The 20,453-nt window shown below is 26.7% G+C and overlaps 5 protein-coding genes across 5 annotated transcripts; 2 read left to right on the top strand and 3 right to left on the bottom strand.

The window, feature by feature from the left end:
• Positions 1–548: 548 nt before the first annotated feature.
• Positions 549–3,727, top strand: PmUG01_12045700 (sulfate transporter, putative; the record flags this gene model as incomplete). The annotated part of the gene is made up of 5 exons (XM_029006672.1): positions 549–1,307; positions 1,810–2,499; positions 2,755–2,877; positions 3,099–3,425; positions 3,629–3,727. The coding sequence occupies 5 exons, from the start codon at positions 549–551 to the stop codon at positions 3,725–3,727; spliced, it is 1,998 nt and encodes a 665-aa protein (XP_028863138.1).
• A 422-nt stretch (positions 3,728–4,149) lies between these two features.
• Positions 4,150–6,428, bottom strand: PmUG01_12045600 (conserved Plasmodium protein, unknown function; the record flags this gene model as incomplete). Its single annotated transcript, XM_029006671.1, has 5 exons — positions 4,150–4,222; positions 4,418–4,459; positions 4,625–4,804; positions 4,961–5,021; positions 5,198–6,428. 5 exons carry the CDS (start codon positions 6,426–6,428, stop codon positions 4,150–4,152), a joined length of 1,587 nt encoding a protein of 528 aa, XP_028863137.1.
• Positions 6,429–8,739: 2,311 nt separating this feature from the next.
• Positions 8,740–10,377, bottom strand: PmUG01_12045500 (diacylglycerol kinase, putative; the record flags this gene model as incomplete). The annotated part of the gene is made up of 2 exons (XM_029006670.1): positions 8,740–10,161; positions 10,312–10,377. The coding sequence occupies 2 exons, from the start codon at positions 10,375–10,377 to the stop codon at positions 8,740–8,742; spliced, it is 1,488 nt and encodes a 495-aa protein (XP_028863136.1).
• A 1,567-nt stretch (positions 10,378–11,944) lies between these two features.
• Positions 11,945–14,418, bottom strand: PmUG01_12045400 (conserved Plasmodium protein, unknown function; the record flags this gene model as incomplete). Its single annotated transcript, XM_029006669.1, has 6 exons — positions 11,945–12,349; positions 12,532–12,816; positions 13,110–13,307; positions 13,707–13,961; positions 14,114–14,161; positions 14,263–14,418. The coding sequence occupies 6 exons, from the start codon at positions 14,416–14,418 to the stop codon at positions 11,945–11,947; spliced, it is 1,347 nt and encodes a 448-aa protein (XP_028863135.1).
• Positions 14,419–16,328: 1,910 nt separating this feature from the next.
• PmUG01_12045300 (conserved Plasmodium protein, unknown function) lies at positions 16,329–20,138 on the top strand (the record flags this gene model as incomplete). The annotated part of the gene is made up of 1 exon (XM_029006668.1): positions 16,329–20,138. The coding sequence occupies one exon, from the start codon at positions 16,329–16,331 to the stop codon at positions 20,136–20,138; it is 3,810 nt and encodes a 1,269-aa protein (XP_028863134.1).
• Between the last annotated feature and the right edge of the window lie 315 nt (positions 20,139–20,453).

Genomic DNA, 20,453 nt, shown 5'->3' with positions numbered 1-20,453 from the left:
CAATTTGACTAGCAGAATAATTAACAATTTGACTAGCAGAATAATTAACAATTTGACTAGCAGAATAATTAACATTTTGACTAGCAGAATAATTAACAAAGTAATTATCCAAATAAGTGGAAAGAAAATTAATCCAATAAGAGCCAAAGAAGCTAACACATTGGATGTTTAGAGGTAGATAAACATAAAGAAAGCAAGCAATGAAGGAAAATTACAAAGTGAAAGAAAGTCAAGAAGCTGTTGCTTATAAATTGTAAAAAAGTACATACGTGAATTGCACACCGTGAAAATGTACCATGTTGATGTGCATATGGCTATATTGTAAACATCAAAAATGTATATTTGCATATGCATACATACATATATAAATAAATATATATATATATATACATGCATATATATATGTATATACATATAGATGTATGTAAACTCATATATATGCGTGTGCACCTATTATTACACGTATAAAACTGCGACCATTTGATGAACTCGTCAAAAATTAGTACAGCTAAAAAAGAAAATTTCTAGGGAAGGAAAAAAAAAAAAAAATGTCTGAAAATATAAAAGATAGTGATAAAATAGCAACAAATGAAACAACAGAAAGGCCAGTAGATTTTAGTAAATTAGATGAATCATCAGAAAGAACACAAATATATCATGATGATTTATATGATAATGATATAAAGGTATGTTTACCAGCAAGAATAGGATGGCCAAAAGCTTTTAAGTCTATGACAGATGGAATAAAATGGGGCTGGGGGTTTACAAATACACCAAAAGAATCATCAAAATATTATATAAATGAAATATTATGTGGATGTATATTATGTTTAACTATGTTACCAGAAATGATATCTTTTTCAATGATAGCTAAAATACCTCCATATCTTGGATTACAAGGAGCATCTTTTTTATGTTTAATCACATCGATTTTTGGAGGATCTCCAGGGGTTATTCATGGTGTAACTGGTGCATTTGCATCTGTATGTTCAAAATATTTAGAAGAAAATGCCAATCCTGAACTTTTACCGGATGGAATAGAACGGTTATATGTGTGTATACTAATTTGTTCAATTATTTTATTCTTCTTTTCCTTATTTCATATGTCTGCTTTAATTCAGTTAATTCCTACCCCTGTTTTTATTGGGTACTGTAATGGCCTTTCGATTATTTTTTTAAGGGCCCAGTTACATACCCTAAAAGACCCTTTCACACATGAATATATTAGGGGATATTATTTACTTTTTTTTCTCATTATCTGTACTCTTGTTGTTATCATAGTGGAGCTTTGGAAAAAGATACCCAAGGTAGGCTTTATTTACCCCTGACCATATGTGCATATGTGTATATGTTCATATATGTGTATATGTTCATATATGTGTATATGCATTACATGAACGTGTTATTGAGAATATATATATATAAATGTGTGTATGCCTTTCGTAATAAGACCCTCTCCAAATAAAATTAGTTTGAACATGACAATATGAACATTACTATATTAAAAATGTTTTTCTTTTTCTTTTTTTTTGTATTATTCACAATGCATAAAAAGAGTGCTTCTTCATTATGAAAAAAAAAAAAAAAAAAATATATATATATATATATATATATATATATATAGGTGATAGTGTTAGCAGATGAGCAACTATGTTGTATAGTAAAAGCAGCATGCTCCTTGTGTTAATATAATGAGTTAAAGGATAGAAATGTTTAGTGTATGAATCCCTTTGTACGTTTATAATTACCAGATTCTAACACTGCGTTTTATTTGCTGTACTATAATCTCCATATCTTTCTTTTTTGTAGGTAGGGCACAAGATCCCATCGACACTAATAGCTATAGCAGTTACGATATTTGTGGAGTTCGTCATTCTTCGAAAAATTTTACACAATTTTGATTCCTTTAAAGATGTCAAATCATTTACAGTGGGTGATATGTTTTCCTTTACATCGGACAAAGCGAAGCCGACTTTTTTATTCACTAATAAGGATTTAAATTTTTCGAAAGTTGTTTTTGATATGGATTTAATTAAACAAATAGTAAATATGTTTGTAGTGTTACTAGTTGAAGTGTTAATGGTTAGTGAAGTAATAAAAGATATGGGTGGAGCGGATTGTGATACAAATGAAACTATTTTTTCTCTTTTTATTGGTAATATTTTAGCTACGTTAGGAAGTGCTGTAGGTGGTAGTAGTTTGTTAGGTTTATCAGTTTTAAATTATAGAAATGGAGCTAGAGGTAAGGAGAGCGGAGTAGTAGCAGCAATATTAATATATGGCATACTACTTTTTGGTTATTCTTTGTTGAATTATATTCCTTTATCTTTTTTATGTGGAATAATGATTACTGTTTTTTTACATTGTTTCAAATGGTTTTCCATTCCTATTGTTTTCTTTACCTTCTGCCCTGCGTACATAAGAAACTGCCACCCATGCATGAGCAGAAAAATATCAAGATGGGATGCCTTTATCATTGTCCTTGTCACTGTCTTATGTGTAATAAGCAAAAAAAAAAAAAAAAAAAAAAAAAAAAAATATGAAAAGTGTGAGAAGTGTAAAACATACACACCGAATGATCTATATGAACTATATGACATGTATAAACTGTATGCATGTATATACTTAATAGTCCCTTAATTATTGATGTTTCCAATAGAAATATATGCGCGAGTATGAAAATATTTGTATGTACTCATCCCTATGTACACATATGTTCAACCCCTCCCCCCCCCATTTTTTCCATCTTTGTAGGTTTTCGTGAGCGTTCCAACTGGGGTTTTTGCAGGGATAATTTTATCCGCTTTAGTATACGTTTGGCAAAGTAAATCAACTTTTAAATTTGAAATATTTTATGATAAGGACACAGACACAAAGGTAGGAAAAGGAGAAGGAAAAGTTCAAGTGATGCTTCATTACTTTATAATTCAAATGATAAAAAAAGGACTTACATCTAAATTATTTGTGTATGCAGGCTGATTCACGTGTATATATGTGTGCGGGTTTTCTTTTTTGCGTCTTTATTTCTTTGCGTGTGCACATGTGTATATATGCATACATATAGATACGAACGTATTTCTATTTCTTTCCATTTTCAGTACTACGAAATCGAAGGGCATTTATTTTACGCATCAAAAAAAATGTTCACACGGTTATTTATCTATGAAAACGATAGCTCAACAGTTAATATAGTTCTTAAAGGGAAGAGCACTTTATTTGATTATACGGCAATTGAAGCTTTAACATCTGTTAAACAGCAGTACAACCTTAATAACAAAAATGTAACTATACATGGATTAAGTCATGAATGTATTAAAAAAATTGCTAAAATGAATCATTTATGCAAGCAAATTGATGTTGATTTGGTAAAAGTAGAGACACCAGTTGTACCTTTATTATACAAGCCTTTACGAACTATTATTAAGGTAATTATTTGTGAGCTTTACCTTTTCGTAGTGATACACATGTATGTCTTTGTATTCCTGTAACTATATGTGTTCCTTTGTCATTGTGTATCTATGAGTATGGGTATACCCTTGTACATCTCTACATCTATGTATCAACACGTTAAACTATTTTGTAATTACAAAATAAATCTCCATTTTACGTCGTTTCTTCCATCATGTAGACACAAAAAACTATAAGGAGAAGAATGTCTTTCAAAATTAAGAAAAAGAAAAAAGAGGATTCCCCAATGGACAAATCAATCGATAATTTAGAGCCATAGTGATTTAACTTTAATGCATTTTTTTCACTTTTTTTTATGACTGATCATTAATTTTCTACTATTTTTCACTTTATTTTACTCCAGTTGCTGCATTTCACTCCCATTACTATATTTTACTTCCATTATTCCATTTTATTTATGGTTATTTAAATTCTTCTTAATTTTTTTTTTTTTTTTTTTTTGTTGTACACTAGTCGAAGAGTCATGTATTTTTGGAATTAATTTTATGTATATATAATTAAAAAAGTACGTCATTATACGTGCATATATATGTATGTATATATGCGCATACATGTATATATATATATATATATATATATATATATATATGCATATATACGTATATAATATATCTGTGTATGCCCCTATTCGATTTATTTTTTTTTTACGTAAATTTTTATCTCCCCTTAATTTGTCATTCATTATACTTCTTGTGTATGGCTTCTTACGCTTTTAAACGCTTTTTTTATGTACCCAAGTTTTTCATTATAATTTCTGTTATAAGAGAAAAAGGAAATTATAAAACATCAAGTTGTGTATGTTAACTTGTTATAATATATGTACATCCATAATATACATATATACATGCATAATATATATGTACACATTATATTAATACATAGCAATTTTTTTTAAATGTAAACTTTAAAATTTATCAAAAAAAATTTTCTATGTTTGTTCCTTGATAACCTTAGCTTTTTCCATTCATGCTCGTAAAGTAGGATGGGGTACCTACGAAAAAAAAGGTTAAAATAAATGGAAAAAAAATTAAGTGACATATGCTCCTTATTTACAGTTGCGCTTATATCCATATGTGTAAGCGCATGTACGTGTATACTCTTATGTATGTGCATATCCCCTCACGTATAGTTATACACAGGATTGCTAAAACTTTACCATCCTAAGAATTTCATGTGCCTAATTTTGTGGTTTAAATAGAGCTTATGAATTTTATTTGTGCCGTCCTTCATTTGCTTATTAATGAGGATATTGTGTACAAATTCTACGTAAGCGTTTTTAAAATCTGGTAAGAAAATTATGGGGTATATGTGTACATGTTTATATCCTATCTTAAACCTAACGGAAAGAACGATAAAGCACATTACAGTATAACATAACTAATGGTATACACACATACATATACATATATATATATATACAAATATAGTTCCAGAATGTGTAAATATATGCAATGTGCAAATGGACATAAAAACACAACTGTGGTTCTTTTACCCGTTCTCCTTTATAAAAAACTTGGCTTGCTTGCTGAATATGGTTTCCTTCACTTCTTTGCCTATAACGGAATTATAAATATGTAAACATAAGAATATGCAAATAGGCAATTGTATGAATGCGTAAATATGCAAAAATGCACATAACATCTTTCTGCTTATACTTGTGCAGTTTCCTCTACCATAAGACTGATGCAATTTAGTTGTTTTAAATAATTTTTTTTTTCTTTTTTTTTACCCTCCATTTTCAACTGCCGGACGAAGTCAAAAAAGTGCGAGTTGGGAGAATAGAAAGTATTGTAAAGGTAACTATCCGACCGAATAAGAAGATCGACAAACTTAAGTCTATACAAATTTATGGATGTTATAGATGTACTAGGTAGGTGGCCTTTGAGTTGTTCTCTTGTTTTGAAGTATAGTTGATGAATATTGTTTATGTTATCATTCGATATATAAGCATCTGTATTTTTTTTTATCATATCTGTATTTAGGTCTACATTATTATCTATGATGATATTATTATTATATAAGTATTTTTTATATAAAGGATAATCCTCTTCTTTATTTGTTTGCATGATTTCTTCTTTTAATAAATCAATTAGTTGATTCGTATTTTTGTAATTATGATAATTACATAAAAATAAATTATAAATAATTTTTATTAACATGTGCATGTCACTTTTTTTATTTTTATCATAACTTTCTCTAAAGGTATCTAACAAAACAGATATATCTGTAATTTCACAGTTAAGACGAGAACAAGATTTTACAATTGTTATTAAAAAGTTTAACACATCATTATCATTCTGCTTTTCATTATTTCTTTTAATTATTTCATTTATACATCTAGAGAAAACTTTGTGGTTTACCCATTTTTTATTTTTAAATGATGATATTAGTTTTATACATTCAACTAACTCGTCCAAGGGACACCACTCAATTTCATTATTTAGCTCAGAATAAAGATGATTATATATTGCTCTGTCATAATCTACGTTTAAGAAAAAAAGAAACTTAAATAGGAGTAACAGTTCATTTGTTTCGTTACCATTATCACTACCACCGCCTCTTATACTACTTTCCTTTCGTTTCACTTGTTGCTCCTCATTAGGGTTTGTATCCCCCCCCTTTTTCCTTTTTGTGTAGTTTGCAATGTAAGAGATGAGCACATTTTTTAGATGCTCCTTTTGAAACAAAATTCTCTTTGATAGTAGTATGCTATAAGTAAATATCATCCTATAATCCCTGTTTTCAAAATTAACTAAAGTATTTTTATCAAATAAACAATTTATATATTCCTTTATTTCTTTTTTATAATTCATATAGGATGATAAACAAAGGTCTTTTTCTGTCTTGTATTTTTTAATGCATTGTAGAAACTTATTGGTAACTACTTCGAATTTTTGTAATTCATGTTTTAAACTTGAGAACGATCGTTTCATATGTTTTACTAATAAAACATTCTGCATTTTATTTTTCCTAATCTGGATGTTAATCTTTATTTGGAAAAAAAAAAAAAAAAAAAATTGGATGGGGTAGGGAAGACTGGATCGCTTTTAAAATTCACAGTAGAGAAGACCCCATATATACAATCATAGAAAAAATGCACACATGTGTAGCATAAGTTTGTATAAAACACTTTCTTTTTTTATTTTTTTTTCCTTATAGTCGACTATGAAATTGCCTATTTAACTTATTAAACTTATAGCCTTCTCGTACAATCCCTAAATTGTACTTTTCACGAAATGAGTTTGTGCAATGCCTACTCTCTGGTATATGTATGTATGTACGTATGTATTTATGTATGTATGCACGTATGTATTAATTATATGTGCGTGTGGTAAAACATGCAAACCTTAAAATTTTAAGATTGAATAATTATTATTTCCCTTCTATTTATAACATATGGTTGCTCGACTCACATTCTCGTTTGCTCAAAAAAAAAAAAAAAATATGCTCTTTGTGGGTATATTTTAACGTGTTAACAACTACCCTTCTTTTTGGCACAAAAAATAGGGCATCCAAAAGTTACAAGAATGTACAAGGGTAGGAAGAGGCATAACCAATGTATATGCACATGGAGGAATTTTTATATATGCGCGTTTTCCTATTTGCTTATTTGTGTATTTATGTATGTTTATATACACGTACTTAAACATGCGTATGCTGCGTATAAATAATTTTTATTTATGCCCTTGGAGAGGGAAAGAAATAAAAGGCAACAAATGCCGGCGTTAAAGCTAATTCCCAAATAACATAACCATTCCCAATGATTTTATTTTAAATTTATAGGATATGAACTATACCAAATAACTGAATAACTAATTGAAGAATGGCATATACGTTATCATGTATGCGACATAGGAAATATTTTGATTTTTTATGGTACTCATGAGGATAATACTATACATACAAAAAAAAAAAAAAAAAGGAAGTTGAAATAGAGAATAAAAATGAAATTGATATTGAACTCAAGATTATTACTAAGGTGGATAAAAAGATATACAGATACACACAAGGCTAATAAGCAGTGCCAATTTACAGCTACTATATGTAGCAGTCAAATATGTACATATGTATGAGCGTCAAAAAAAAAAAAAAAAAAATTATATAAAAATAAAACAAAATTTAAATAAAAATTAAATAAAAATTTAATAATAATAATGTAATTTTTAAAATGCATGAAATAGTTTTATTCCATAGCTACTTATTTCCAGTTTTCTTCTTATTTTTATTCATAATAATTTTTTACGCAGCTATTATGCAACTACAAAAAAAAGGAAATAAATATATATAGTAAAAAATAAAAAACGTATTTTGTATATACATATTAAAAAAAAATAGCTTTGTTTTTTTTTTTTTTTTTATTTATTTTTTTTTCCCTTATTACATAAATAACTGTACATTTGCTAAAAGCATAAAATAAATGAAAAAAACTACTAAATATTTAAAGAAAAACTTAAATGCTTGATATATGTAGGTTTGTGTATATTAATTTATTTTTGCCAATGTGCAAACAGCAAAAATATCGGGGAAAAACACCAACAGGATTGTTTCCATAAGATTGTCGAAAAATGCTAAGTCGATGAAAGGATATGATATGTGTGTAGTGGTGTGAACAAGTATGAAATGACATGCAAAAATGTAAGTACAAAAACATAACGCTCGGAGTAAAAGGAAAAAAGGAGAAACTGGAGAGGTCCATGCCATTACATATATATATATAAATATGTATGTATGTATGTAAGTATGTATGTATGTAAGTATGTATGTATGTAAGTATGTATGTATGTAAGTATGTATGTATGTAAGTATGTATGTATGTAAGTATGTATGTACGTATGTAAGTATGTATGTAAGTATGTATGTATGTATATGTACGTGCATGCTTATGTATGTGTACTTTCATGGGTAGACAGACATACAAGCATGTACATCATCGCTGCTAAACCAGAGCGTAGAAATATAGAATTAAAAATAAACCAATAATGGATGAAGAATATTTTTGAACCTTCGCATACCTTCTAACGTTGTTGTTTTCCCACGGGGTATTGCATTTTCCTAATTGTGGGAATAGAACAGAATAGAATATAACATAATATATAACAGATTGAACATAGTGCAAATAAAATAGAAATCAGCATGAGTAATATAATAGATATCAGCATAGTGTAATATAATAAAAATCAGCATGGTATAATATAATAAAAATCAGCATGGTATAATAGAACCGAGTGGAATGGAACGGAGACTGAGAAATATCGCTTTTATGGAAAATGCTTATATAATATTTTTCAGTGCATTAATTTTTTTATAATGTTCTATTGATACGTGTTGTGGTAGAGTCATACGATAGTACTCACCATCAACTTGAAAATATACACTATTCAATTTTTCTTTGAAGCAAATTTTCCAGGGACCTAAGCCTTGATGTACTCTATATGCTCTTCCTTTTACTGTAAATTCTAAACCTATGTCTATACCTGACTGATATATAACGAATTCTAAAATTCCGTCCCCTACACTTTGTTGTGCCTTTTTCAAGTCTTCATAAACTTGTTTTTGATCTGAGGTTAAATTTTTTGGTAATTTTAAACCTATTTTATGTGTATAATTCCATATATCATTACCTGATGCATAGGATGGTATATTAATACATATAATGCTCACGGCTTTTTTTAATGATGGGTATTCATCATTGTTATCTGTTGTAAATATAACATCATCGTAATTTTTGCCAGTTACCATTTTATCAATTATTAAATTAACGGGTATATTTCTTTTAAAAGAAACCTTTTTAAGTCCTTCTAAAACATAAATTAATTTATTTAAAAATGCACTTTTTTTTCGGTGCCTTTCAAAACCTCTTCCTATTCTTGAGCCAATACCGATACTAAAATAATTGCTCATACATAATTTTAATTTTCTTACAGTTTCATTATTTTCTGTTAATGTTTCTTTTTTTTTGGTTTTTGAATTAATTTTATTAAAATATCCATCATCATTTAAAACTATTTCAATATTCCAGTAATCATGTTTTTCTATTTTGGACTTAAACGTTTGATCAACTATTTTTTTTAAAATATTAAATAAAAAGGTGTGTGTAAAAATCCCGTTAATTTTTTTCCATCCAAAAGCTTTAGCAAAATCATTACCAGTACCAAACGGAATAACACCTACAGCAAACTTGTTATGATTAATATCGTAAAATTCTACCTCTTTTAGTACCCAATTCAATGTTCCATCCCCCCCAGCCACTAGCAAATACACAAATATGTCTTTATTTTCGATGTTGCTTTCATTGCAGGTCATTATTTTATTTTCTGCATTGTAGCTACTATTACCATTACTCTTACTATTACCACTGCTATTATAATTGCAGTTAGAATCCTTGCTTATACGCTCAGTACTAACTAGAGCTTTCCTGTTATTGTTTTTATCCCCCTGGAAATTTTCCAAATTTGCATTATTGCTCTCATTAGGGCTACCACCATTATTCCCTCCGCTATTATTTTCTAACTTCTTTCCGTTTGAATGTGTTCCATTTTTTGGTGAGTCTTCGTTCTCGAGTTCCCTAGGGCTATTGATTACGGAGCTTAGGTGAAGAAACCCAGGTTTCTTACCTTCTTCTCCATCCAACATGTTGTAAATGTAAAGATGGCATTTATGCGGTTTGTGAAATATTATTTCGTTTACTCCTAACTATATACAAAAAATGGAAAAGAAAAAAAAAAAACAAAAAGGGACATATAAAAAATTGACAGACACAAGGAATATATATACACATATATGTACATACTTGTATGTAACTCTTTATGTATTTTTTTTTTTTTTTTCTTGTTAAATTTTTACTTCCGTAAATATAGATGCTCTATTTCCCCCTGATGTTGGATTGACAAACAAGAAAATGTACTTCATATTTTAGATTTTCCAACATTACTTATAAAAACATTAATACTTTTTTTTTTTTTTTTTTTTTTTTTTTAAAATAGTTATCTCTTGAAAAAAAAAAAGAAAAAAAAAAAACAGTTCATACTTAATTCTTACGCTTTTAACTCCATTACTTGAAGGGTCATCAAATGTATTACTAAATTTTTACCAGTAGTTAATATAATTATTTATTAAAAGTAACCATCAAATATATCTAAAAATAAAATTAACTTAATCATCCTTAATATATTTACTCATTTAAAAAAAAAAAAAAAAAAATTTATATATATAATTATATATATAATGAATACAAACTAATTAATTAGTTTTAGCTACCACAATCTAAAAAAAACAAAAAATTTCCTCACAAGAAAATGAAAAAAATTATTGTAAAATATTATTATTGTGTGTTCATCATATATTCATTATATATATATATATATATATGTACACATATATACACGGTGTATAAGTGTTTTAACCAGAAAAAAAAATTGTAAAAAAATTTTGTTACTATACATAGTATTTAATAATTACAGCTATTTTTATATTATTTACATAAAAGAAAAAGCAAAGGTAAGTAGACAATAAAGTTCACCTTACTTTTTTTTATCATTAACAAAAAAAAAAAAATTAACAAAATAGCGAATGTTAATCGGAAAAGCAAAGAAACAAAATAAAAAAAACACTACTAAAAAAAAAAATAAAAATTTTTTTAAACACTGTAATAATAATAATTCACACAAATTAGAAAAAACAATGAAGGTGTACCATCAGCAAAACTAAAAGGAAAAAAATATAAAAAACAAAAAAAAAAAAAAAAAGCAAAATGCAAAAAACGAAAAACAAAAAGTAAAAAGCAAAAAGTAAAAAGCAAAAAGCAAAAAGCAAAAAGCAAAAAGCAAAAAATAAGCTATTAAAAAAAGCGTTACTTTTTTAAAACAAATATTATTAATAATAATTCTAAATTTTGAAAACTAAAGATAAATCGACAAAAAAAAAAAAAAAAAAAAAAAAAATCAGAACTATTTTTAAAAAGTGAACCAATAATTATAAATTCACAATTTACGAAAAGAATGAAGGTGTAATAAGAAAAAAAAACATATATATATGATTTATGTATATATTTACATAATATATATATAGATAAAATTTATGTATATAATATATATGTATTTAATTTATATGTATACATATAAGTATACATTTACATGTTATGTGCATGTATGTTTTTTCAAGTTTACGTAAAAAAAAAAAAACATTTATGCCATAACAAAAAAGCAAAAATTTATGAGAACTGTAGAAGTTCTGTAACAACAGTAGTTTTTAAGTTATGCGTAGGGGCTTTGTCATATTGTAGTATCATTAAATGGTGCAAACACGTGAATCATAATTAAAATAATATTACATCCTACTATTATTAATGCATATATTTATATATGTATATGTATATGTATACATATTGAAGTCATTCAATTTTTTTTTGTTTTTATATATATATTATTGTTATATATTTCCCCGTACGGTGTTTTGCACATATACATTTAAACCGCAGTCACATGTTGTGATACATTCCAGCAGGCGAAGATTCAAATTTTGGCTCGTTATTTTTATTTATAGAATTATAAAAGGAAGCATCACTATTTGAATCGAATATTGAATTAGCCTTATTTTTTTTATTATTATATTCTTCGTATATATCTGTACAGCCGTCTGGAACATTTAAAAATGTATAATTTGTTGGTTCTGTTTTTGCTCTCTTCATATAATTTTTCATTTCATAATATCGATTATCTATTTCATTATTATATAAAAATAATAAGGATATTGACAAGAAAAAAATTAGGACCAATAAAAATAAAAAAACAGCAGTATCACAAAAGAGCCAGAAAATGCATGGGAATAAGCATAATATGATTGCTGATATAACGAAGCTTATGCTAAGATTCCATGTGAAATTCTAAAAGTTTAAAATTAAGTTTTACCATTTGAGAAATTTTGCAAGCTGTTGTGGAAGCATATACAAGTGTATATACATATATATGCATATGTGTATACATGTATATACCCATGCGTATAAACATACAGACACATAATGTTATATATATATATTTATGTGTATTACATGCATGTGTGCATTACCCTTGAGCTATTTTCGATTAAAGAAAATATTTGCACGGATAGTAGGCAATAGGCAATTAATCTAAACAGCCACAATGATTTTATATTCCCATAATTTATATGAATGAAATCTTTAGTCTGATTTATCATTATTTTGTTGTCTTCAGATAGTAATATCACATGTTGCTGCATTATGTTAACTCCGTCTATTTCGAACAAAGTATTTAATAACCTTGATCTTTGAACACCTATAACTGTTGCATGGGTAGACGAACTACCATAAAAAGATATTCTCATGTCACCGACCTATAAATAGACATAAAAAATATTCTTGTTTAGCCCTCTATGTGTGTTTCTTAAAGAAAGAAGAAATATTAAAAATGGCAAATTTTGAATGTAAAATATGATACAAGTGTTTTTTTCTAATTCACAGTTCATTCATTTATAATATTCTAGTTCATAATTTCTCTATCTTGTTAATGTTCTTTCTTTTTTTTTTCTTTTTTTTTTTTTTTTCCCCCCTTTCTATTATGTGTGTATTTTTTTTGGGAAAAAAAAAAAAAATATATCACAACTTGCACATTGAACAAGAATTATACTTCAGGGTTTAGTGGATCTCCAGTATATAAATAATTGTCGTAAACATTAGTATTTAAATGGTCAACAGTAAAAGGAGGTTTTATTTCGGATTCATTAAACCAGCCATCATCTACTAAGTCTAATTTTTTTTTTTTTTGGAAATTTATGAGGGCATTTCGTGGTAGTCTATAATTTCCAGCTTTTGCGTAATTAGCATACTAAAAAAACATGTATTAAAAATGTATAATAAATTTTAATTAAAAACATTTAGTTCTTTCCTAAAGTGAGAATAATATGCAGTTATCAACATTCAAGAGATTCCATAAAATATTCTATTATTGTAAAGCCCATGTATATGTGCATATATATACGCACGCGCTCATGTACAAATGCAAATGTACAAATATATCGATATATATATATATATATATATGCAAGTATAACATAATTCCCTATTCGCTCTTTTCACAAGTATCATTTATAGAAAAATTTGTTAAATGACATTTGCATATACAAACAAACATATATGTGTTTTATATATTATATATGTGCATGTTCGTAATTTAAGTGTAGTTCTTGTTCTCTAAGTTATTTCACTGCAACATTTTTTCATTAACCTTTCTCCCTACATTTCCAATAGATGGCATGTACGTAGGATTTTTTTTACTTCTAAAGAAAAAGAGAAAATTGTATGGTGTTTTTACTATATGATCCTCAAATTTTCCTCTTGCAAATAAACCTAAGTATCCTCTATCTCTTACCCACTGGTACATTTCAACTTTTATTTCAAAAAACACACCTCTGAAGGAATATATATTACTACTGAATTCTGGTGGTGCATAAAATATTTCCTGATCTTGTAATGGACAATTCTGTTTTAAATTATTTAATTAATATTTGTTATTTCGTATGCATATATGTTTTTTTTTTTTTTTTTTTTTTTTTTTTTTACTTTAATATAGTATCTCTTTTTGAACAATTTTTTTTTCTCATTTATATTGTTTTCCTTCTTTTTTTCTGTTACTATATGTATGATTTTTCCGTTATTTTCCTCTAGAGGAATGCATGAAACCTAACATGAAAAAGATGTTTTAATTTTGAAATATAAAATTTAAATTATAATTTCTTTTTATTTTTTTTAATTTCATATATATATAATTCATGTGTTCCTACTGGTGTAGCATTTTTTATTATGGGTCTTAGTTCTTTAGAATAAGTAACGTATTTGTATTCATTGACAATAGTAAATATTAAAAGTAATATAGTAAGTCCTGTTACAGATATAGATAAAATCCTTTTAGGAAAACAAAACTCCTCATTGTTTATCATTTTATGTATTTTTTCATATGTATATATTAATTACAAAAAATGTAACAATTAAAAATACAGTTTTTCTTTTTAAGTTTATTTTAATTTTTAGACAATCATTTGATTATACAAATACCAGAATAATTTAAACATACGAAAATTGAATTATTAAAGGTATGAGAACAAAAAAATTTCAGAAGGATTTTAGAGAACACTTTTTAAACAAAATAACAGGCTTATGCATGATGAACTTAACCCTTCAATACTTTTAAAAAAAAAAAAAAAAAAAAAAAGGTTAAAAATAAACCTCTTTTTCAAACACACAAGTAGTTATTTATGTAAATAAAAAAAAAAAAAAAAAAAAAAAACGCATATTCTGTTACTGGTAGAAGAAAGAAATTATAATTAATTTTCTACTGAATGTAAAAAAAATATAAAATTTATTAAACACACTCTTGTTTAATAGTTGTATGCATATAATTTGGTTAAGACAAAACTATATATATTAAAAAAAAAAAAACTTCATTTTATATCTCAGAACTTTTAAATTTTGTGATCATTAATAAATGTAGCAAACGAAAAACTTTGTTTTAAACTTTTCCTCTTAATTTCTTATTTCTATTTGAAATAATAATTATTATAGTATGCACCTATAATATTTTAATACAACCTTTAAGAAAAAAAGCCCTTGTAAAAAAGTCCTTTTAAAAAAATATACTAATTATTTTTAAAAAAAAAATGTGTGTTTATATAGTTTATATTATAATTCCTTTCACATACAGATTTGGAGTATTATTAGGTCTCTTCATATTATATTAAAGAATTTAAGAGCGAACTGTTAAGGTCAATTTTTTTTGCTTTTTTGTTTTTCTATTTTTTTTTTTTTTTTTATGTATCATTGAGTTCCTAAAATGTATATATATTGCATTTATTTTTATAGTTTCATACAATACATTCTACTTATAAAAAAATTAACGTATGTATAGAGATATATAACTACAAATGGAACTAAATGTGTAACGTTTCTGTAACAATGTTTTTTTTTTTTTTTATGCACATTAACGTTTCAATGTACATACATAATTATTAGTTCATAATACATGAACTCTTCTAAATTTTAATTACATGTACATAATTTTTTTTATATTTTCATATGCTCTTTTGAGAAATATTAAGAATATATTTTTAAAAAAATATATACCTTAAATAATGTTTTTGTAATTCCTTAATGATTACTGTTTAACATTCCTCTGTCTGAAAATATTTGCAGTAACGGGAACTAAGAATTTTTGGAAATTGTTTAATATATACTTAGCTGTAAATAAAAAAATATACATATTTTACGCGAAATTTTTCTGAACAGTTCATCTATATAGCCAGAATTTTCTTTTTGTACACAATAAAAATAAAAAAAATAGTTGCAAATTTTGCTAAATTCTAACTGCTACACATCGCTGTATTTATTAAAAAAAAAAAAAAAAAAGAGAAAAAATAAAAAATAAATAATAAAAACAAAAAACATACACATTCGAGTGTATGGATACATACATAACTATCAATTACTCATAAATATATTATACTGTAAGCTGCGATTATGAGAATAAATACATACAATATAACATTTTTTTTTTTTCTTTTGTCTTTTTGTTATTTTATTTTTTTTGTTTTTTTTGTCATGTTGAAACATGAAGAGTAAATTCTACTACCAAGTGGCATGCATATTATTAAATATTTTAAAATTATAAAATTATAAAATTACAAATTTTTCGCATATAAAGAAAAATATTTAAAATAAACTTTTTTATTTTTAAATTGAACTATATAATCCTTTATGTTATAATTTTTGCGCTACTATAAATGTTTTAATTTTAACGTAAATATATGAATCACTTTTTTTTTTCTTTTTATCATTGTCAATGTGTTTTTAAATTATGAAAATACAAAGGGAAAAAACAAAGTCATCAACTCCTCTTAGAAGAATACCTAAAAATAGGGGAACCGTTGTAAAAAATGCCAATGAAACAAACCCATTGTCTGAAAAAGAAATAAAAAATGTGATTGAGGTATACTCTGAAGCTAATAAAGCTTATTATAAAAATTACATAAAAAATGAAAATAACAAAAAAAAAAAAAAGAAGAAAAAGAAAAATGTTTCTAAAAAAACGGAAAGTGAAGAATTTAATTCCCTGAGCCTAAATCCATTAGACTATAGAAATCAAAAATTTGAAGAAAATGGGACTCTATTACATTTACCAGGATCTAGTATTACTCCAAAATATACAACTCAAAACATAAATGCAGATTATAGAGTGGCTTCAATGTCATATGGAACACTTCATAAATCGAACCCTTTATCTTGGGGATGTGAATACAAAAAACATTATGAACTTCCAACTATTTGTTCAATTGTAAAGTCAAAACATCCTATTTATTCAAAACCCCAAAATACAAAAATAGCACGAAACAGCTCAAAAAATAAAATAAATATTGGGGAAAAATGTACTAATAAATCTTCGAGAAAAAATTACAAACAAGACAAAAGCTTAACGATTAAAAAGGTTCCTACTTTCGGAAATTATAAAGAAGACGATTTTTCAGGCTCTTTAAGAGATAAAGATAATATAAACGAACATTCCCATGAGTACAATAATAATATAGAAACCACTATGAAAGATAGTTATGATATAGATAAATATAAAAATACTTCAGAAAATATATATAATTACTCCGATTTTTGCAACAATTCAAACAACAGAAAATTAAAAATAGAAACAAAGAATGAGTTCAGAGATAAGGGAATAGATTTAAATTTTACACTCAAAAGAAACGATAATATTATGGAAGAAAAAAGTGGTTTTTCCAGTATTCAAGATATAGAAAAAAACAGCAAGGACCGAAATGGTGAATTGAATTTTGTAGATCCTAAAAATGAAAATTGTATTACAAGTATACATTCTAATCGTTCTGTAGATAGTAATTTATCAAACTCGACTTTAATGGAATTCATAACTTCAGATACAGAATCAAAAAATGAATGCTACCCGAATGAGTGCTGTAATAGTGGTGTTTCCAAATCTTCAACCTATTTATTACATAGGAATAGACATACTAAAGGTAATGATGCTGCTGACAACTCTAAACGAGTTAAGACTAAATTTTACGATATTACAGGTACACAGGAAAAGGCTAAATATGATGTCCACTATAAAGATAAGAAAATACTTGATAAAAATTTATCAAATTATAAAAGTGAGAAAGAACATAATTTGAAGCCTAAAAAAAATAAGAACAAAGAATTATCAGCAGTACATAAGGAAAACCATTATGAATCTTCTGAAAATGCATCAGTAGAAAATTCAAAAAAGTACAATATGTCAGTAAAATGTAAAATGGATCCAATCACAGATGAAAGTAAACACAAAAGCTGTTTAGGCGAAATTAGTAAAAAAAAGAATAGCAGTAAACTAAAACAGAAAAAACCATGTAAAAATTGTAATTATTTAAAAAATAATTTAGATCATGAAGCGAATCTATCAAGGGATATTATATACAATAAAAGTAAAAAAAAATTTAAGATAAAAAGTTCAAGATACACTAATTATCCGGAACATAAAAATATTCAGAATGACAATATTAGGAATAACAAATTGTATAATAAGATAGACCTATATACGTCAGGGTCACACACCACTCCATTTTTATCTGGTCATCACGATCTTACACACCTTAGCGTTCTAAAAAATCAGCATCTTCACGGGAAACAAAGTCATAATATTAGTATATCTAAACCAAATATTCAAGAATCTTCGAAAATAGGGCAAATTAATATGTGCACAATAAAAAAACCACCTAATGAAATATTTCACATGAGAAATGAATTATCTAATATAGTGCATAATGACGTTCCAATAATGCAAATGCAAATAAACCAAGGAAAGGGAGCATATATACCTAACATACCAGTATATTCATATTCTACTCCAGCATATACACATAAAATACCAACTACCATAAATAATATATATGGAAATATATCACCGAATGGAAAAATAGATCTATCACATGACAGAATAGCTGAAAATAGTTCAGAATTAACTAAGGATAAATTATGCAAACCTGAATATAATACAGAGACATACCAAACAAATGCACTTTTGCCTAATATTCAAACTAATTTAGTTCAAGAATATGGAATCTCGGCAGTGCAAAATCGTCAGCCTGGAACACAATCCCAGATGTTTCATATGCCTATAGAATTATCTCAAGCGCAAATTCAAATACAAACACCTTACACACGAACAGAAGCACCAATCGCGCAAACGCAAGTGCCAACGACACTGACGCGCGTACCAAGTGTGCAAACACCCGTACCGATGACACTCACCTACATACCAATTGCACAAACGCAAGTACCTATGACTCAAACACATATAGGAACTTCCCAATCCCAAGTACCTATGACGCATACGCACATGCCATCTGTCCAGACCCAAATACCTACATCCCAAAGACAAGCTGATTTTTCTGTAATGCAAGAAAAAGTTCCTCAAATACATGCTCAAAATCTTCACGTGCAAAATCAAATAGCACAAACACAGCAAATTCCTTTTATAGAAAAACCTATTGTTATAGACCCAATAACACTGAATGAAGTATATTCAAATAATGAAATGAGAAATGTTGATAAAACATGCAACATTGTAGTATTACCAAATCCATTAGTAGATTATAAAAATTACAACAACGATAATAGTTCATGTATTAATCAAAACAAGGAAGAATCTAAAACAGATAATCGTTTTATTAAATCATTTGATATAAATAGTTATGCACCATATAATAAAACAGAAAACAATTTAAATGATTTAAATAGGGAGCAATATAGTGAAAGGAGCGTTTCAAAATTGTTTACCAAATGCGGTGATAATATTGATGGTATGAATACAAAAAATATTAAACAGAATAACTGTATAGAAAGAATTAAAGCCCTTGACACAGGGATAACTTTTTTAAAAGCGGAAGATGAAATTTCATCATGGCTTAAAGCATATGTAAACATACAACCACCAATTGTAAATGGCAAAAAACCCAATAGGATGAGTTACCCAAATGTATATTCGAATAACGGCAATAAAAATGTTTATTATACTAATATAAACAATAATTTAGCGGAAATTTTTAAAGGTCCCTCGAATTTTGATTCGCTCATTATTCACAATAATAGTGATAATAGCAACGACAACAACGATGGCACCAATAGTAACAGTAACAATAATAACAGTAACAGTAACAGTAATAACAGTAACAATAACAATAACATGAACATTCACGAGATCAATATTCCCCATTATTCGGTAAACAGCAAATGTACTAAGGAATTAAATACATCTCAGATAATTAAGGCATCAAATGAAAAATTAATAAATTTACAAAATAAGCAATTACTGGAAATTTTACATGAAAAAAATGATGTTAAATCAAATAATTCTAACATTATACAAGAAAACAATTACAGTTACAATGATATAAAATATCATGCTAAAAATAACGCAAGTGAAAAAAATGGCCATAATGTTGTAGATAATACAAGTAATTGTTTTTCATTTATAAGTCCAACAGAAAATTCCCAAAGTTTTGAAAATAAAACAAACGGCACAATTTTCTCGGCTATACCTGAAGTTATAAGCGTCCAAAATCAATTAATACAGAATGAAGCTCCATTGACGGGTCATTTAAACTAGTTAATCCCTCCCCTATGGAATGTCAAATTACTCAGAAAAATCCAGGGGAGGGGGAAAGGCAAGAATTACATGTGGTTAAACAAGAAGATAATTTCCTTTTAGAAAAAGAAATAACAAATGAATTGCACAAATCAGACAATGGAAATTTGTTTATTAATGGTTATATTAATGAGACTTCAAAAATGAAAATCGAAAAAAAAAATTCATGTCATCACTCTACCCGATTAAATGATGAAACAAAAATTTTTACACCTACTCAAAATAGAAACAATAATGGGAATACGAATGATAGTATTCACATATTAACAGAATACA

The sequence above is a fragment of the Plasmodium malariae genome (genome assembly GCF_900090045.1).
Source record: "Plasmodium malariae genome assembly, chromosome: 12".
Lineage (NCBI taxonomy): Eukaryota > Apicomplexa > Aconoidasida > Haemosporida > Plasmodiidae > Plasmodium > Plasmodium malariae.
Note: the sequence above shows the minus strand (reverse complement) of the source record. Positions and strands in the feature narration are given on the sequence as shown.